General features: G+C 37.1%; 1 protein-coding gene across 3 annotated transcripts in view; it reads left to right on the forward strand.

The window, feature by feature from the left end:
- Window positions 1-19,843, forward strand: part of URI1 (URI1 prefoldin like chaperone) — a 43,153-nt gene that overhangs the window by 8,355 nt on the left and 14,955 nt on the right. For all 3 annotated transcript variants that reach the window (XM_080638152.1, XM_080638150.1, XM_080638151.1), the window contains exons 2-4: window positions 2,678-2,712; window positions 6,704-6,782; window positions 9,058-9,193. In XM_080638152.1, the coding sequence (XP_080494278.1) occupies window positions 2,678-2,712; window positions 6,704-6,782; window positions 9,058-9,193 (250 nt within the window). The remainder of the gene's footprint in view (window positions 1-2,677; window positions 2,713-6,703; window positions 6,783-9,057; window positions 9,194-19,843) is intronic.

Here is a 19,843-nt window from a genome sequence, read left to right on the forward strand (position 1 = left end):
TGCCTAAAAGGGGAGAATTCAGAGTTTATTGGTCCTGCTTCACTATGATGTCTTGGAAGTAATGCGTGGTGGCTCTAGGTGTCCAGACAAACAAAACTCATATGACCAAACAAATAGGTCCTTTATTTTATTTACCCTGAAAAGAATTTTCATTCTTTTAATTGTAGCTCTAGATATAAATCATGTGTGGAAGATAGACTAATGATTTTCCTGTGTTTGATTAAAGGCAAAGAATCAAAGATTTGTTTATATATTTATCTATTTGTTTCTTTGCTGTCATAAGACCAGTTGTTATTCAAACAGTGGGACTGACCTAATAAGAGACATATGCATAATTGATCTCCATCTGTGCTTCAGTATTTATTTTTTCAATAGAGCTCAGTTCTAGAAGTGCAGCCTGAAACATTTTTAAGGTGATATATTTTAGCACTTCTGTGAAAGGTCTCGTTGTATGCTGGCCACTGAGACGAAAAGGTTTGTTGTTGGTTCCACCCTTTAGTATCCCTTCAAGAGAGATTGTATCAAAGAAGAAGAATTAAATTAAAATTGATTGGTCTTATTGATTTTTTTTTTTTTTTTTTTTAAAGAGGATAGAGGGCAATGGAAACAGCGTATGCCCCTGTGCTGTTTTACTGATGAGCTATTTTTTAAAAACATAAAAAGCATATATGCCCAATTTACATATTTACTAATTAAAAAAGCTTCCTGGAAACATTAAGTAGACTATCTTCTCTAACCTTTAACATTGTAGCTAATGGATATAGCCTGGAAATTTTCATACAAGGTCCTCTAAATAATGTAAATGATTATGAATATGTAACTAGTTAATATGCAGCTACGAAAGGATTATCATGTAGAGGTTAATGAACATGCTGCTCTTCTGGTTTGCAGGGTTTTTCTTTTTGTGCTTTTAGCTCACTTCATGCATGAGAAGTCATGTATTGGGAATGGGAAGCTTCCTGTCTTTTCCATCTTCATCTGTAGTGGGGCATTTAAACTGGAACTTTCTTAAAGGATTTCATAAACATTTTTGTGTGCTAAATTATGTTGCGTGCTTCACAATCCTTACCAAATCTGAAAGAGTGAGAGATGTTGGTAGAATAGGTTCTGACTTTCCTACTTGTGGTGGACTCCATTGTGGGTTAGCATTGTACTCAGCGCTGTGTGATTTATACCTTTAATGGGAACTTTACTCTTAAAATGAGCACAATATTAATAGTATGAATCAGATTTCTGAGTTGATATCATGTAGAAGTCTGTATATTTACTCTTAACCTTAGCTTGCATGTTAAAGAAAATATTTGCTGGGTGTTCGATTTATAGGCATTTAAAGCAAATGATAAATTTAAACTTGGCTTATGCGGGCAAGCTACCTGGCTGAATTTCCTGATGGATTATGAAATAGCATAAACGCAAATGTAGAGCTGATCCTTTTCATGTAAGTGCTTTACTCTGTTTAAAGAATTATTATCTCACAAAGTAGTCCTTGAGTAGGAAGTGAAGGGTCTGAGCTCTGTTCTGCAATAGATGCACATATGCTAACTGAAAAAAAAAAATATTAAAATTGCCTTTCATCCTGTTGTTTGAGGGGAAAAAAAAAAAAAAGAATTATCCGCTCCAGTGATTTCAGTGGTACTTGAATGTATGTTACTGTTTTCTCTGCAAATTTTTTCATTAATTGCTTTCAAATGTTAGCATTATTTTGGCTATAGGAAAAACAAAATTTGTAAAGAAAAAATAATCTAGAAAATGCTTATAGTGAGAAGATGTCTAGACATATTTAATTGCCCCATGGCTTCATTGCATTTCATATAATTGAATGAAATTGTTTGTTATATTTTTAGTAACCATTATTCAGAGGTCAGAATATGTTTTGAAAGACAAAATCTTCACGTAATTATGGCAGACAAGGTCACAGGTTTCAGCATCTTGCCTGTTTGCTATACCTATGTAGTCTAAAAAATACGGTTAAAAAAGAAGAAAACAGTTTCATTTTAGCAATGCCCTTTACTTTGTAAATTATTTTGTATCTCCTGGGAAAGCCTGTGACATAAGGTGAAATATTCAGATTAAAATTTCCTCTTTTTGTGACACGTGGAAAGAACAGGAGGGAAGTTGGCAGCCCATATAATGGTGTCAGATACCCTTGTGTTTAAACACCACAAAATTAATTTGTGCTTTTTCAAATCCAAATGGCCAGTGGAAACATTTGTTGTTGTATTGATGAAGGAAAAAAACGTTTTTGGTTCTGTGGGGTTCATTTGTGTTTGGTTTTTAATGACTCAGTAGGGAGGTAACATTGATGTCTTGTTATAAGGTATGTTGTTTTCTTATTCTGTGAACATGTAACCCTGAAAATAGATCTGCAGATCGCACAGCCTACTACTGTTGTAGTATACTATTGTGTGTCATGTAATAGTTATGGAGCAGGTATTGTACCAAAATGAAATGAATTGAAAAGCTGTAATTTTTTTCAGTGGTTATCAGTCTGCATTAGTGTATGATAAAGTGTGCTGCTTAAGAACTACCATTCCCTTGCCTTTGCACTGACAAATAGAAATGTATATAGAGACACCACCAAATCTGTAATGCTGCTGTTCTAGTTTCTGATGCATTGACATTGCAGCTGTGTGCTTAGCCTTGTTTTTTCATGAGTAGTTATCTGTTTTGATGACAGGTGGTCACTAGCTGCCAAGAAAAAATCCAGCACTGGTAAGTGAAAAATGTTTGATTACATGCCTAAAATACTGATGAGTAACCTAGTTATATTTTAATAAAGTATTGCTATTGATTCTGATGATAGCCAAATCCTACTAGCATGTTTTGGGGATTAGTGATAGCATTGTTACAGTGAAAATGTTCTTGAAAATGTATATATTTTCCACTGATATCATGACTTTAAATCACAAATACACTGAGCCTTAGTGTTTATACTTCTGTTTTAAATGCCCAGCTCATTCATCTTTTTCCCCCAAGTAACCTTGTGGGTAAATGCTGAAGTTGCCTGATTGGTGCAGAGGTACTCCCAGGGTAGAATTAATGATTCTTGGTTTCTTTCTAACTATGGAGCAAGTAGGTAAATTCTCCTTCCCCCTCCTCCATGTGCTAAATCAGTGTGAAAGTCATGTTTCCCTGGTTTTTCCCCCTGTGAAGTGTATGGTAAAGCTTAGTTTGTAATGCTAGAAAGAAATGGTTTGTTACATAAAAAAATTATCTCTGGGCACTTTTTTCTCTGTTGGCAATCTATGGTTAATAGAAAACACGCTTAGTAAGTAACAGTTTTCTATGGCTTGTGAGGAAAATGTACATTTAATGGTGAATGAAACCTTATATTATGAGTTACTGGGAGATATAACAGTTGATCTTACAGATATCAAATTACAATATATCCATGCTGTGTTTACCATGATTTACTGAGAGAACAACAGGAGCTGTCTTGATTATTGTCTGCAGGGTTATTGCCGAATCACAGCAACTGCCCCTTTAGTGGTGAGATTAAACCTTTGGTTATACACCATCAAGCATATAATATTTAAATTTATTTTAAGAGGCTTTTTCTTCATGCCTGAAAGATCTCCAAGCTAATAATTTATATTTAGTATGTATCAAATGTTTTTACTTTAAATGCACGTAGGCTGCAAGCACTGGATAAAAGGAAGAAATCGAGGCAATCTATACACATCATATTAAATTCTGACTATTGGCTCCCAAAAATAATCTAAAACTAATATGTTCCATTTATGTTTAAAATTCAGAGACTGCATTAATTTTCAATAAGGGAAAGATTATTGAAGTGCCTCCTGGTACTGCCATGGTGAAGGCAGGTAGAATATCCCCAGCACACAGACTTTTTCAGGAGCTTTGCAGTGTCCCTACCAGTTTGGTCTCGTGTGAAATTCGGCGTGTACATTCTTTCACTAAGTGACATTATTTTGCAGTAAAAAACTAACTGACAAAAAGCCTTAAAATTTGAACAGATTTTTAAAAGTTTGTGAAGTTGTGGCAGCTACTTACTCTTACAAAAATGGCAGAGGCTTGTGAAGTGAGAAGGGAGGGCTCTGGAAGGAGGAGTTGTTAGTGTGTTTGCTTTTATGCAAACTCTGGCCATGGCCTGATGATCTTGGTGAATTTGGGCATAGCACGTCAAAAGGAAAGCCTAACTTACTGTTACCTTTATGAAGAAAAGCAGTTTTATATAGTATCTGATTTCATAAAAAAATATTTAAAATTTAGTACCCTTATTTAGATCTTGTGTACAAGCTGAGTGCTCTTGTTTCAACTGAGTAAGCTGTTCATATAAGACCTTCTAAGTAGTCAGTGACAGAGAAGAATGTTGAATAGAATTGAGTGAATAACAGCAGGGTTTAAAAATGCTCAGCTTTAATCTATTTCCATTCAGTTACTTTCTTTTTAATTTTTTAGTTCACTTTTTGAAGTATCTTTCTGAAGCCAGGAGTCTCATAATGGGTCTGGTATGGGGTTAAGCATCTAGACATGCATTTCCCCTTCTGGGACATGTTCACAGCTGGAGTCTCAGTATTCATCCTTCCTCTTCGTGTTCTTCATTGTGTATGGGAATTGTGCTTGTGTGGCCATCAGCTATAGGTAAAGAGGGATGTTGGCCTCCTTCCTTAAGTAATACTGTCTCAGGCCAATTAATTAAAAGGATTGATTTTAATTTTCTTTATCTTGATGGTCCAGTTCAGGATGTGTCCGTGCTTTTAGAGATTCCCATGGTGGAGGCTTGATCACCAAAGGGTAGTAAAAAAGAGAAATATGCTGAAAAAAAGAAGTCTACTTTGCTCAGTAAAGTAAAATAGCTTTTGCAGTGAGTGATTTCTCTTGTATCCTAATCAGATTATTCAGCAGCAGGCAGCAGCCAGACCTTAAAGGCAGCACCTTCTTTTCAGGTTAATGAAGAAATGTTGAGTGACTTTCAGCCATGAAGCGATAGGAATATTTGATCCTGTTGCGAGTGGGGAGGGATTTTCGCACCATTCTCTTTGCATGGAGGCCTGTCTTCACATTTGAGACCAAGGCCAGGCTGTTGGCTTGGGAGTCACGTTTGTTTTTTAGTGGATGGTTGGAGTGCATCACTGTCCATTTCTCAAACACAGATTTCTGCGAGGCAAAGGATGGATTCTGTAAATATAATTAAGTAATATATTGTTATTGTTGACACCAAATTGTCATTATATTATGCCCCCCTAACATCTCAATAAATTTTTTTAAGATTCGTGAGTTTGTTCTTCCTCTTTGAAGGAAGTGAATTATATTTTCATGTTGATGTAGATAGAGAAACATGCTTAAAATGTCGGGGGGAAATCTGCTGTCAAACCAAAGCAGAAGCATGCATCTTTGGTGTATCAGCTGTATGGAATATGCTTTTAACGTCCAAGTGGCATAAAAACCTAAATTCTTCTTTTCAAGACTGTTCAGCAGCTTAAAGTATGAAGCACTCCAGGTATAAAGTAGGGTGATTACTGCAAAGTTCAACTATGGAAGCAAATGAGTCAAAACACAGGAGTATCAGATAATTTTTCATAACGAATGCTGAAGAAAATTTCACTCTGCTTATGAATCTAGGAAAATCAATGATAATATTTTGAGAGTTGTGTTATCAACTATGACATTCATTTTTTAGCACATTTATAGATTGCTTGTCTGAATCCTCAGAAAACCTGTAATTTGCATCTCAGGTCAGTGTTGTTAAGTGTGCTGCTCCATGCTTTCAGTTGCCTTTTATTGCAGAATTTACTACCATATATACATTTACTATTTTGAAGTACAAGTAAACAATATCATCAAACCTGACATTTATATGCCAGTTACTTCATGCAGGAGGTGATTTCTGACCGCCTTCTGAATCGCAGTAGTCCGTTAAAAGACTTTTTCAGCTGAGTATTTAAGGATGTCTTTCCAAAAGAAGGCTTTTTTAGAGGGGGTCTAGCTGCTTTTGCACACAAAGGAATATCCCTGCAGAAAATGAAATGCTGTGTTTTGCAAAGTCCTCTCTGAAAAGCCAGGTATCTGCTGGGGGAATAATTTGTCTTAAGTTCTCCAAGCCATTTCTCTCTTTGGTGGCAACATGTAGCATGAGCCTTATTTACATTTTGGATGGAGAGGCAGTAGAAGGGATGCTCCTCACCTGCAAAGTCCCGTGTCAGGAATTGAAGGTAACGACAGAATCCTGGTGGTCAAGCCATCTTTCACACGTGTCGACTCTTGGTAGGAACACAAAGTTCATGTGAAAATAAGAATGAATTAAAATTTTGCCCATTTATGTCAGCTCAGATCAAGGCCATGAATCTTTAGTACAAGTGCTACTTGGAAGAATTTGCCTCTTATAAACTGGATTTTCAGTTATTTTTCTAAATATTGATGGTGGTATAACTGATAAACTTGAACATGGAGTGAGACAAGCCAAATACTAGTGAAAGAACTGATTCTTTCCACCAGTCAAATTCAGAAAGAGACATGCACAATCTAAAATAATCATGATGCTATTTTAATACACATTATTCTAAAATAATATGTTTGTCATCCCAAGTCTTTTATAAATAAGTTATTAATATATCAACTGTATGTGTTTGAGAGTAAAATAGTTTATGTACCTGTATTTTTTGTTTGTTGAATTACTAGCAGAAAAAAGTTAACTCTTTAGTTTAGACATGAAATTGAATCAATTTGAATTTGTCAACAGGAAGAAGGTGGAGAGTGATTATGAGGCTCTGCAGGAACGACTCCGTACGTTGCCTGATAAACTGTCCTATGATGTCATGGTATGTACGCTGTAGAGTTCATATAAGGAAATACTGAAATGTTTAGTAACTTGGGTATTTGTATTGGTTGTGAAGTGCTACTCAGATGGCCACATAGTACTTTGTAGTGTTATGTGTCTCCTGGTAATAGTTATACCATTGCTTTTCTTTCTGTTTTCTTTGAAATCCATTGTAAATTACAGTGCTACTGAGAACTGAGAACTGATGACATAAATGCTAACACAAAACCTGACATATTTAATATGTAAATCTGTTGTATAGAAAACTGTAATTATGACTGAATTATGGTACTTAGTCATTTCCTGAGAAGAAAGTGGCCATAGTGTTTCCTGATTCATGGAAGTAAACCCTAGAACATTGATCTTTACATAAAAAGGTGCTGCTAATCTTTGTTTCACTATCTTCACATTGACATAGCGATCTTTTCTGGTGCTCTGAATCTTCCCTAACAACTACACAGCTCCCTGTGTAAACTTTACCCTGTTGGCTTGTGCTTACCGGAATTTTGACCAGATTGGCTTTTCTCTCTTCATTTCCCTCCTACCTTCTCAGGTCCAATTCAAGATACATCTTTGGAGAGACGGAAGTTGCACTGTAAATAACTGGATGGCTGATTTCAGCCCATAATGCCTGTCTGCTTTCTTCCTTGGCACTTTGGCTTAGCATATAGCATTGAATTGTTAGTAAGACAGCGTTGGAGTACACTTAGCATGTGGGAAAAGAGAGTATTTCCCTTTCCTGTGCTAATGATTCAGTGCTGGATTTTATGCATGTAGCCCGTTTGCTATGTGTATATGTATGGCCACATGTTGTAAAGCAAAAGGATTGTGTTGTTTTGAAGCATACAAAGCTCCCTATTGAAAAATAAAAACTAGCTAGGGCTTATTTTCAGTTAAAGCAGTAATGTCAACTCACATCTGTTATTTTAAATGTATATAAATAGTTCCTATCCTGTTAGCCAAATATTTTCATATGTTTCCAATTTTGCTTTCATCATTTTGGGAGAAGAGTGAACAGGAGAGTGGTGCAGTCTGCTACTTGAAAACCAAGTTGGGAAGGGTACATGTGTAGGAAAAACACATTCAGCATAGCCTTAATGTCAGGATCCTGCCTGCTGGAGAACTGTTTCAAGCCTTGGTACCCTCCTGGATACTGGAGCTAGGGAAGATCATTTTCCAAGGAAATATATCCACTAAGCCAAATGCTCTGCTTCGGCACAAATGTGATGAGAAGGAAAGTGGCTATCCTGAGGAAATGAAGGAGGTGCAGAGGAATGAAGTAGAAGGAACTGATACAAACTGGCTGAGACGGATCTCTCTTTACCCTAAGAAAGAGAAATCTTGAGGTGGATGTTTTGTCACCTCCATTTTAACTTCAGTTTGATTTTGGTCTCCTCGTTTCTTTCCAGTTGAATCCCAAAGGCAACCAGACCAGTAGGTTTGAGGGGCTGGAGCAGGAAGCCAAGACTCCTCCTCAGCAACAGGACTTGCCCAAGTCTCTGAAGTTTGGCCTGGGGAAGGTGTCTTAATTCATGGAAGCGATGTCCCAGACGTTGTAATACGTGTTAAAACAGGGCTTACACGTTTTAAGAAGCATCTCTTAAAGTTATAAAATGTGTTTATCTCCACTCTACTCCTGTCTGAAGTATTCTGTGTCAGTATTTGAAGAGTTACTAGAGGATGGGTGTTCTGTGGTGGAACATTGCTTGAAGGTTGAGGTCTGCACATTGGTGAATGATAAAGCAAGCTTAAGAAGCCTGTGGGCCTGCTAGTAGCCCCACAAACTCACACTGAGGTTTCTAAGGAACTTACTATTAGCAAGACAGATAGAAGCAACTCATCTTTGAATTGACCATACCTATTTAAGTATTTTTAACATTTAGCAAAGCTAAACTTGCTGGTTTTGGGGGATGAATGTAGTCTGTGTGTAACAAACATGTAACTCACCCAAATTATAATAATTTTGTCATCAAGGCTTACATGCTAAGATTAAGTGGATTGTTTTCCATGTGAGCATTTGGCTATTCTGTAGTTTTATGTCACAAACCAACTTGTCTAGTTCAGTACCAGGTTTTGAATATTTTAAGTACGATACTAAATTTAAATGGATCTGGTAATTTGAATATATATGAGGGATTAGTCATTAAATAACTGGTGTAGAATTTTTATTTCTTTAACTCTGTATTTTAGTTTTTGTTAAAAACTAAGGCATGAATGACTGCCTGGGTTTTATTTTTATTCATGATTTTTAGCAGTTTCTTCTCTGACTTTCACAGGTACCTTTTGGACCTCTTGCCTTCATGCCAGGAAAACTTGTCCACACTAATGAAGTTACTGTTCTGCTTGGGGACAACTGGTTTTCCAAATGCTCGGCAAAGCAGGCTGTTGAGCTGGTTGAACACAGAAAAAAACGTATGTATGCTTCTGAGCATAATTTAATAGTCAAAATTATGTGCCTTTGTATTAATAAATCAGTAGCATCTACACTGTGTTTTTGTGAGCTCGCTGTCAGAATTCTCGTTCAGATGTAGTATCAGTTTAGCACCTTATTTTCCACCTTTACGTTGTATTTTATTGCATATGTCTAATTTTTCTAAAGATCTAGCCAGAATTTTTTTTCTTTTCTAATGAAAAAGCTTAAGTTACCAAAATTCAGGTTTTGTTGTTAGATGTTAGAATACAAGATCAGCCAAGATTTATTCATTTGTTTATTATATGCAAAAGTAAAAAAGAAAAAAACAAACCAAACTAAAACCCCCCTTTCGCTTTTCTTTAACATGAGGAATGCTGTATTTTCTTCCAGAAAGTGAACATCACATTGTTCATTGCTCTTAGTTACCTTATGTTCTGTTTATGTATTCTGTATAGATATTATAAACCTGTATTCTGTTCTCTTGTCTCGTCTTTGCTACCTTCTCCTCTGGTTTAGTTATTTTTTTTTTTTCTTTGTCCATGTAATTTTCCACCGTTCTGCTTCCTCTGCACATACTCTACTCCTGCTTGTTGGTTCATTTGTTTGTTTCTCACTTGCTGCTTAGATGCATTTCTGCCTCCTGTCCTTTATGTTCCTGTCCACTGGTATGGAGAGATCCACTGGATCTCCTCAGATGTGCTGTTGGTGACCACCAAATTCATCTATAGTAACACATCACAAAGGCAAACAGGCAATTTCTGGTTGTGTTTCTGGCTCTTTCTAGTTGGTGAGATCTTGGCTTTGAAGAGCCAGGACCAGCAGGAAGTGGTGTGCACAGTGCACTTTGGAACCTCCTTATGTTAGAAAGAATGAGTGCCTAAAATATTTCATGTAGATGTTAAGGAAAGAAAAGCACAATGAAATGGAAAATAAATTGGTATCTAGTAGCCTTTGCTGCTTGCTTCAGATAAACATTTGAGTAAATTTTTTTTGTATTGGTTTTACCTGTAATCTGTCTCATTCCTGAATGAGTGCTCACTGCAGCTTTACCCTGTGGCTGCTACAACTTCCACAACTGTTTACACTGGATTTTTGTTTGAGTTCTGCTATCCATGTGCTGCCTGCAGCAGAATACCCCAGAGCTTCCCCATCTGCATAAGTTTGTTTTTTTAACTCAACCCTGTGCAAGCAATATTTGTGTAAGAAAAGTCATTTTTTCATAAAAATTCATTTGCTGTATTTCTTCAAAATACTCCTTCATGAAGAACATTGCCAAAAATACATAATTTGTATTTTACCTATTATCTTTCTTAATCTGGTTCTCCTGACACAACTTTGCAATTTTCTTTGTTACTGAACTGAATCTACATTATTTATTGTGACTTTTGTGAGATCTCAGGTCCATATCTTTTTCCTTGATCATCTGATACTTTTTTTAGTGCTGCAGGATATTTTTGTCACCTTTACATTCAGTGAAATCGTTTGACCTTTGCATAGTAGATGTTTGAACATTAAGTAGTCTGCTGGGAGACACACAATAAATGCTGAATTCTTTCCTTTATGATCTTTTAAATTGCATTTAAAATACGAACTCAGAAATACTAATTTCTTCTAAAGCAAAATAGTCTTTGATGCTGGATATAAACCCTCTATGCAGCTGGTAGTTCACTTCAGCTGTGTGATGGCTGCCAGTGGGAGGCTCCAAAACACAGATATTAACTAAAAACTTTTTCTTTAAAGGACCATATTCAGTTTTAGGTGACAAAAACTGTATTAGTAGATACGATTCTAAAAAAAATTACATTCCTTCATAGATACACATTTCTGCTTTAAAAAAAGTACAACAGACACAAACTCTTTCAACTGTTTTCACACTAAATAAGGGCAACTTAGAGGAGAATATTTGGCATTTTACTAGTTTAATTAGAAAAAACGGTTGTGTATGTGAAAGACTTGTAGCCCATTGCTGGATAATGTGAATTTGCCACTTATGGCACAAATGTGAAAGACTGATGTTTCACAAGCAGTAAAGTCTCTTTTGTATATCTCTTTTCGTAGGTATGACTTGTGATTTCACTGGCATTTTGTGAGCATAGTTTACAGGGTGATGTATACTGGGTGTTATCATTACATTGACGCAACATGATTTGATTTTTGGTGCATAATCTTTTGTTTTGGACATAAATTCCATGTGTAGGTCACACACGCTGGAAAAGAGGTCATGCTTCCTGCAGAGGATTACACTGCAAGCAGTCCTGAATGTCCGGTGTGCCAGTTGGAAGGTCCTAACACAGCAAAGCTTTTTTAGGCATGTACTTATGGTCAGTGTGTGTGTTTAAAGTCCTTGATGTATAGGAATTGGGGCTTGAACAGAGCAAAGAGCATGCTGGAATTGCTTCCTGAGCAGATAGTTGGCAATGTTTGTTTCTTGGTTTATTTCTTCAGTGACCTACATTTTTTTTAGCCAATATTACTCTAATTTAGATGGGCATTTTTTTCATAACTAGCTGGTCAAATCTGTTCAGATAACCAAAATGAACTTAATTACTATAGCACTAATAATTCAGTGCTGTAGCATGAATTAAGAGTTGTAAGTAAATAAATACAACACACACATTTTCATTGCTCATTGTGTCCCGCTCTCCTGAATGGTGAGGAGTGGGAAAGCATCTGCTTGGTGCCTAAGTTCTCTAGTGGGACTGGTGCTTGGAAAGCAAAGAGTAGGAGACTCCTGTAACTCCCTTCGGAGTGGTGTTTTTGCTGGTTCTGGGGAGTTTTCTTTATTGGCTTTGGCTGGTTTTGTGGGGTCTGCCCACTGAAAGCCTCTAGTCACTAGGGTGACCCTGTTTGCCTTTGAGGACGCTACTGCCCTAACAGTTAATTTAATCAAGGTTCACAGAAAATTTTCTTTACAGTTTGATTTGTCCCGTGTGTGTTGGTTCATACACGAACGGACAATACGAATTTTCACGCTTAAGCAGTAATAGTGCCAGATAAATCAAATCATGTCAGTAAGCATAAAGCCTTGGAACTTAGGGGTAGCAGTAAGAGTGTACTATATATAAAAGCTTTAAATATTACTTTGTACTAATTAGGTCATCTTTTTTGTCTTAGTAGTTTTGTTAAATTTGCCTTTTAAAGGTGAATGAGTGAAAAAAACGTTTGTGTCCATGGAATAGAGAAATGCCCAGACACAGCAGATGAATTTCTTTGTTAAAATTCATTTAACTGAAAGGAATAATTGAAGAGTGTCTGTACTGCGTTATAAATGCACTTTAACTGACATAGCTATAGAAAGCCCTATTTTGGGGCTACATTTTTGTTTGCTTAGCTTTTGATTTAGATGCAGACTGTCAGCACTGTGATTGGTTGAAATGTATCTGGTAAAATTTGGGACAGTCACTCATGTCAGATGTTACCTTTTCATAAAATATTGATCATGTCTTCTTGAATAATATCTGAGTTGCAGCAGGTCTTTATTTGCTGTACATTTTTGTGACATTCTAGATGTTCAGTTAGTTCCAAAACTGTTAAAAAAATAAATTCAGTGAAGTTTATGCAATTGCGAAATATATTTTTAATTGTTTTAAATATGTTGCAGTTAAGCCAGATAGTACAGATAATGGGAAACATATTACACACATGTTTGTGTGAAAAATGTGAAGAAATAGTGAAGGAGATTAAAGGATATGCACACCAAATTCCATTATAATAAAAGAAATTAGCTTTTTAAGTATGTCACAGTTTAGCACAACAATAATGCAATTGTAGGTTTTTCTCCTACAATTATCTTGCTTAAGGTACTTCATAATATTTCTGTTCTCCTCAAGGCAAGACTGTATTGTCTCAGAATTCAAAGAGGGAATAAAGATTCTTTCTGTGAATATGGGATTATATCTTCTACGTGTTTGTGATGATATAAATTACATTTTTTCTCTGTATCAGTAATCGCATTAATTCTTTAAGATGGGAAATTTTTCATTACAATAGTCCCTGTGGTAGTTACTGTAGAAAGAAATTGAATAGATTTTTCTTGTAAATATTTGTGGATTAATTCGGGATGCTAGGTATTCCAAGTGTCTAAACACTTAAAAAGATGGGAAATTAAAATATGTGCATGGAACTAGGAGTGGTTTTATTGTGTTAAAAATTCATCAGATAAAAAAATCCTACTTAAAAAGAGAATTGTTGAACTACTTAGCAATTGTGTCTTCAGTATATGTAAGAATACCCTTGCAGTGTCAAGCTGCAAATGAATTAATGAAATGAAAATACTGATTACATTAACATACAGTATTGTGATAGTACCCAATTGTAAATTGCAGTATGTAACCTTTAATACAAATATTTGTGTCAATCAAAATTGACCGATAGCTTAGTATATGGGGTTTAACAGATACCATTGTTTTTAATAAATAAGATCATCCAGGCGGATGAGGACCAGTTTGAATTTGTTCCTTATCAGCATTTCCAGAAAAAAAGGATATTGTCTCCAAAATATATGATAGGAAAGCTTTCCATTTTGCATCTGTGAACGAATGAGGCCTTTAGAGGTTTTTAATGTTTCATTCAGGGGTGAAAATAACTTCCTTTATATTCTAAAGAATGTAACACAAACTTGCCTACTCACTTTTTTGAGGGGAAAGGACAAAACTGTGGGCATTGTTACAGAGAAATCTAGCTGCTTTTCTTGATCTAAAAAAAATAAAATAATCTGTTATTTTTCTGCATGCTGGAGAATTTTCTGTCTCTGCTTTTGAACCTATGTTTACCATTTCTTGCTATGATCACTTTTTAGTTTTATAACCTCCATCAGTTCTGTCCTTACCCTTGTTACATCAGGAGCTGGTTAGGGGCAGTGCTAAGTGCTCTAGATTTGCTCTGCAGTTCCCAGGAGATGTTGGGTTTCTCACAGGACCATAGTCCAGTATTTTAACCAGAACACAGTGGGAAGAAAGTGAGGAGCACAGACTCCTTTCTGTAGGTTATCTATTGTGATTCAAAGAAGCCTGTAGCTTTTTGTAATTCTTACGGGGCAAGAGAGGGGTTGTTTGAATACCACCCTCCTTCATTTTGGAGGAATTTAAATGTATTCATACAATACTAGCAATTACACAGGTGTGTGAACCTAAAAGGGAAATGTGTTGCATTTGCTTAGTGTTCCTATAGCCAAATTATCTATACATATTTTTACAGAAAAAAATCCAAATGACTTTAGTTTTGATAGCAAAGGAACATGGAAAACAGAATGAAGGTTGTCATTAAAAGGTGCAAAGCTGCTGCACAAAGGGTTGTGTTGCATTTTATAAACTAGTGCAGTTGCTGTTACGAAGAATTAATTTATTTATGTGGTTGCAAGCACAAAGAGAGCTTAAATCCATATACACAAAAAGCAGATTGCTTTTTGGGATTCCCTTTTGAATCTTAAAACAAATGCATCTCTAGAAAAATGAACAGAAAATAGAAAACCAGGAAATGGTGTTTTGAAAAACTCTCAATAGATATTTCTTTCTGCAGAACTGCAGATCTTTCAGGTAACCTGTGATAGTTTATTGAAAAATCATTGACTAAAAACATATTTTGGTGCAAATTAAATATATATTTATTGAAATACAGTTTAAAATCCTCAGATGGTTGATCTACTGATGCAGACCCTTAAAAGCAAGAAAATAAGTAATGCACTTAAAATAGCATGACATAGCTCGATCCATTAATAGTTCTTGTAGTTGTACTGTAGTGCTTGCTGTAGTGCCGTGCTGCTGCGAGGAAATAACTTCCATCTCCAAAGGATTCAGGAGTGGAGTATGTGCCCTAGGCTGCATCATACTTTACCTCCAGCCTCAGTAATGTTAACATGCTGCATTAACAGACTGCATGATAGTGTTCTTGTTTTGTTCAGGGGTCAGTTGTAATTGTGCCAGAAATGGCTTATCATAGAATCACAGAACGGTTTGGGTTGCAAGGGACCTTAAAGATCATCTAGTTCCAGCTCCCCTGCTATGTTATATCTATATTATTCCCCCAAAGACGAACTGAACCTAGCAAGGTAGACCAGGCTTCAGCTTCATTTCAGTTTGTCCTGTTTCACAAAGTCTGACTTTTCAAAATAGATCAACCTGTTCTCACTGTTCTTGTCTGTTCTTACTATTTAAATCCCAGCGTAACACACAGTTTCCAGAAGTAACTAAAATAATGTCTATGATTCCCCAAATCCTTATAGACAACACTCCAAGGACATTAATGTCAAACTCAGATAATTAAAATTTGTATCCAGCCAAGCTAATTAACCCATTAAAGCCAAAATGCATAGATGAGAATTTGTGTCAGTTTGGCATTAGTACATTGTCATATCTTGTAAAATCTGGCTTCAGTGGACTTCATTTCAACAATATGAAATGTGCTCCCCAATGATGTTTTTGCTTTACCACTGTATATGCAGCAACCAGAAGGCTGCTGCTTAAAAACAGCTAATCATGGTGTAAGGAAATCCAGTGCAGTTCTTTCAGACTAATAAGGGAGCTGGGAAAGAATGAGGTAACTGTAAAGAAATCTTGCTGCCTGTAAATATTTAAAGGATGCTGCGCTGAGGAAATGTGTGTATCCTGATTTCTGATTCAAGTATCCGTTCCTTTTGGCAGTCCTGGAAAACAGTCCTACAGACTCTGCCATGTCTGTGGCAGTGAACTGTCTTTCTGAGTGGTTTAGCTGGGACATGTAAATAGGAACCACTCGGGTTCACCTGAAAGCCACGTCAGACTTTTCTCAGATTATTGGATGTGACAAAGTTGGACAACAGCCTCTGGTTCAATCCGTCTTAAAAGGTTCTAAGAAGCTTAAACCACAGGGTAGTAAGAGGAGGAGACTATGGAGCCTCTCGTACTCTACTGGGGCTCTCAACTAAAAAAAACCCTGTAGTTTGTAAAGGAAATTGTTTTTCACTCAGTAACAGTACATTTTAAAATTCAGTGAATTATGTTGAAGGTGTTCCGGATGCACGGTGGCAAGTGAAAACACAAAGCGCTGAACTTCCCCTGCAGTTAGGTGCACAAGCCCTTTTCCAGGAGACCCCTTCCTCATGGGGTCTTGGCCATGGGAACATCTCTTCTTTGACCAACCAGGAGGAAGGTCTCTCCTTTGGCTTTCTGCAGGTAGGGCAGGAACGAGCAACTTGGCAGGCTGCCTGCAGGCAGAGCATTGTTATAGTCCTGGCTGTCCAATGACTTGCTGTGTGGCCCAGGACAAATCACTTAAACTGTCTGTTTCCTATCTGTAAAATAGGAGAGGGTAATACTTCCCTCACTCACAGGGTGCTGGGCAGGTTTGTTAACACTTGTGCAGCATTGTAAAACAAAGTGTGGTGTTGTAACTGCTGAGTGTCCTTGCATCTAATGGAGCAAACCAGCATGCTCCCATCCAGAAAGCAGCATCATGAGCTGGTGCTCCAGAAGCAGAGTAACCTGAGTGCATGTAGAACAATATTTAGATACACAGGCAATGACTGAGACACTCGTGGTGTTTAAGAAACAGCTGAGCATCACATTTACTATGAATGTGAAATAAAAGCCTGAGGAAGATTGGTCTCAAGCTAGGCGTTTATGTATATTGAGATTACGTTCAAGAGCTGAAAGCACAGATGGGAACATTTGGTATGAAACTACCACCACCTCTCTTTTATTTGGACTTTGAGGGGTGCAACAGACACCAAAAAAAAAGCTGTGGACAGTGTCGGTGGAAATTAAATGAAGAATGAAAGCTGCGTGTGAGAGGTGGTTGCTGCTGTATGCAGAGGACGAGGTGGCTCATGAAGGAGTTTTGTCAGAGGAGCAGGACCCTGACTACATGTGGAAGGAGCTGTGTCCTCTGAAGGCAGGGTTGGCACTGCTTGAGATATTGAATGCTTTTTGGGAATAGTATTTCATTCAGTAGAAAATGCAAATGCAGAGCATTTTTCAGGGAAGAATCTTAAGGTATTTCTTAGAAGCACCTTAACTAGAGGAGGTGACTGCACATTTGACAACATAGGTCGTTGTTTGGTTTAAAGGCTAATGCTTTTGAATACCCGAAAAGTCATAGCCGAAAGTGTGAGCTGTGTCTTCATGATCCTTGTTGGAAAGGATGGGGATTTGTGTAGTAGCCTTTTCGAAAATGCGTCATTTTCTTTCTGAACTATTTACTGCAAGTAATATATTTTTAAGTAATTGTAGTTGATGCACTGCGAAATATCAGCAGGGGAACAAAACATACAATACTGAGTCTGTTCAAATTAGGATGAGAGTAATCTCACACACATGGTGGTAGTTGTGTTTTACATTGACTATTCCATGCATAATTCCCTCTTCTATGTGTGCTGAGGGGGAGGAGGAATCTGAACCAGTTTGCAGAAATTTGAATCACTAAAGAGATTTTATTTTCTCAGTGTATCTGCAGACTCATTTTGTCTACTTAAGCACATTTTGTAAGAATTTCGTGATTATTAGTGTATTTTCACACATCCTTACCTGAAAGGCCTATGATTATAATAAAGCAATCTCTGAAACATTTGCAACTGCATACCCTAGTCAGAAAACTATATGGGGAGTAGCTATAGATGTACTTAAGACATTTTAACATTAGCCTTTAGACCAGAGAGGTACTTAATCAAGTACTCAAGTTCACAGGCAAAGGCGCATTAAAGAGTAAGAATACTGAGAGAATACTTTGAAAATAGTTTTTAAATTAGAATATTTTGCAATTAAATTTTCCCTCATTCCATATTCCTGTGAAAAATGGGAATAGCAGGGTGCTCCACCATATTTGTATGTTGTGAAAATCAATAATTGAAGGTGTATGAGGTTTTTTTTTACATGCTGCAGTGCTGGTGATCACGTTAAGTATCATAAATAGAAGCAATGCTGAGGAAGGAGCTAACTAGATCCATGAAGTGAGTTAATGCTTTTAAAAGTTTCTTGGAGTGTGACTTTGCTGATCCCATAGTAGAGAGGATCTCTTTGCCTCCTTCAGAGTATTGTATGAGACATCTTCTTCTTGTATTGCTTTAATGATTCCAAAAAAGAATTTTAAAATAGAAAATCAGCTTACTTCTTCACAAAAGCTTTTAGCTCCTTCAGGGTATATAGGACCAGTAGGTGCAAGGTCTTAGAGATCCTCTGTTGAAACTAATTTATATAGTAAGTCTTCCCTCCTGAAAATTTGCATTTGTATTAGTTTTGAGTTGAACAAAGAGTGCAAGTCTATTAATATTATTAGTATAAGGCTTTAATTGTGCCCTCTTTCCCCCAATTCTTAAGTCTTAGCAAAGTTCTGTTTCCTTTTCAGGCAGTTATGACCTTCTTCTTTTGCAAATTAGTTTGTTTTTTATGATAACTTTAAGGTAAAAATGAAACTGAAGTTTTTAATATTTTATAAATTGCTGTTGAAAGGATTCATTATTTAATTGGCACAAGGGGATATAGAAAGCAAAGTCTCCAATGAACTAATGTCTTAAAGCTGGGTAGTTGTCCTGGGTTCAGCAGTAGCAGTCATTTTTCTTCTTCATAGCTGGTGCAGTGCTGTGGTTTTGACTTTCAGTCTAGGAACAGGACTGATAACACCGATGTTTTTAGCTGTTGCTAAGTAATGTTTAATCTGATGAAGGACTTTCTGAGTCTCATGCTCTGCCAGGGAGGAGAGGAAGCCAGGAGGAAGAAGAGACAGGACACCTGACCAAAACTGGCCAAAGGGGTATTCAGTACCACAGCATGTCATGCCCAGTATATGAACTTGGGGCAGTTACCCAGAAGGGCTAGATTGCTGCTCGGGTTAGGCTGGGTATTGGTCAGCAAATGATGAGCAGTTGTATTCTCTCCCCTTGTTATTTCCCTTATCATTATTATTATTGATGGTAGCAGCAGTGCTTTTGTGTTATACCTTAGTTACTGGACTGTTCTTATCTCAATGCATGGGAGTTACGCTCTTTCGATTTTCCTCCCCATCCCTCCGGGAGCAGGGGGAGGAAGAAGCAGGGGAGTGAGCGAGCAGCTGCGTGGTACTGAATTACCGGCTGGGCTTAAATCACGACAGTTCTTTGTGATGCCCAACATGGGGCACAGGGGTTGAGATAACAACAGCTCTGACCAGAGTGTGTCTAATAGTATTACTGATAAGCATTTATTGTTTTGGATTAATAGTCGCTCATCACAATGCTGATTTATTGGATCTCAGAGTTGTTGCTCTTGATCTCAGTGTTTCAGCATGTCGTACCTTACATACAGGTAGTATTTGCTGTTTTAGTGTTTATCGGCTGGGGGCTTGGGCTAAGGTTCTTGTTTCACTGTACTTTGTGGTAATGACTTGTAACACAATAGACTCATTGATCATGAAACTGATCTGGCTTGTGTTCCCAGTGTGGTCATCACCTCTATGCTTTGGAAGCTATATAATGGAAGTGTTTAGCAATTACACATCTTTTTTTCCCTTCTCGGGTGGTCGGCCTATGAAGAAGACATTCCCTTTATGCTCCCAGCTCCTCCACCAGACTATTTACATCATTATTTGAGAGTTCTGAAGGTTTTGAATGGCCTTTGGGTACCCTTGAGACCTGCCTGCTGATTGTGATGGGGATCACCATGCTGGCACACATACAGAGTGTGTTTTACCAACGACCATTTTGT

The sequence above is a fragment of the Psittacula echo genome (assembly GCF_963264785.1).
Source record: "Psittacula echo genome assembly, chromosome: Z".
In the NCBI taxonomy this organism is placed as follows: Eukaryota; Metazoa; Chordata; class Aves; order Psittaciformes; family Psittacidae; genus Psittacula; species Psittacula echo.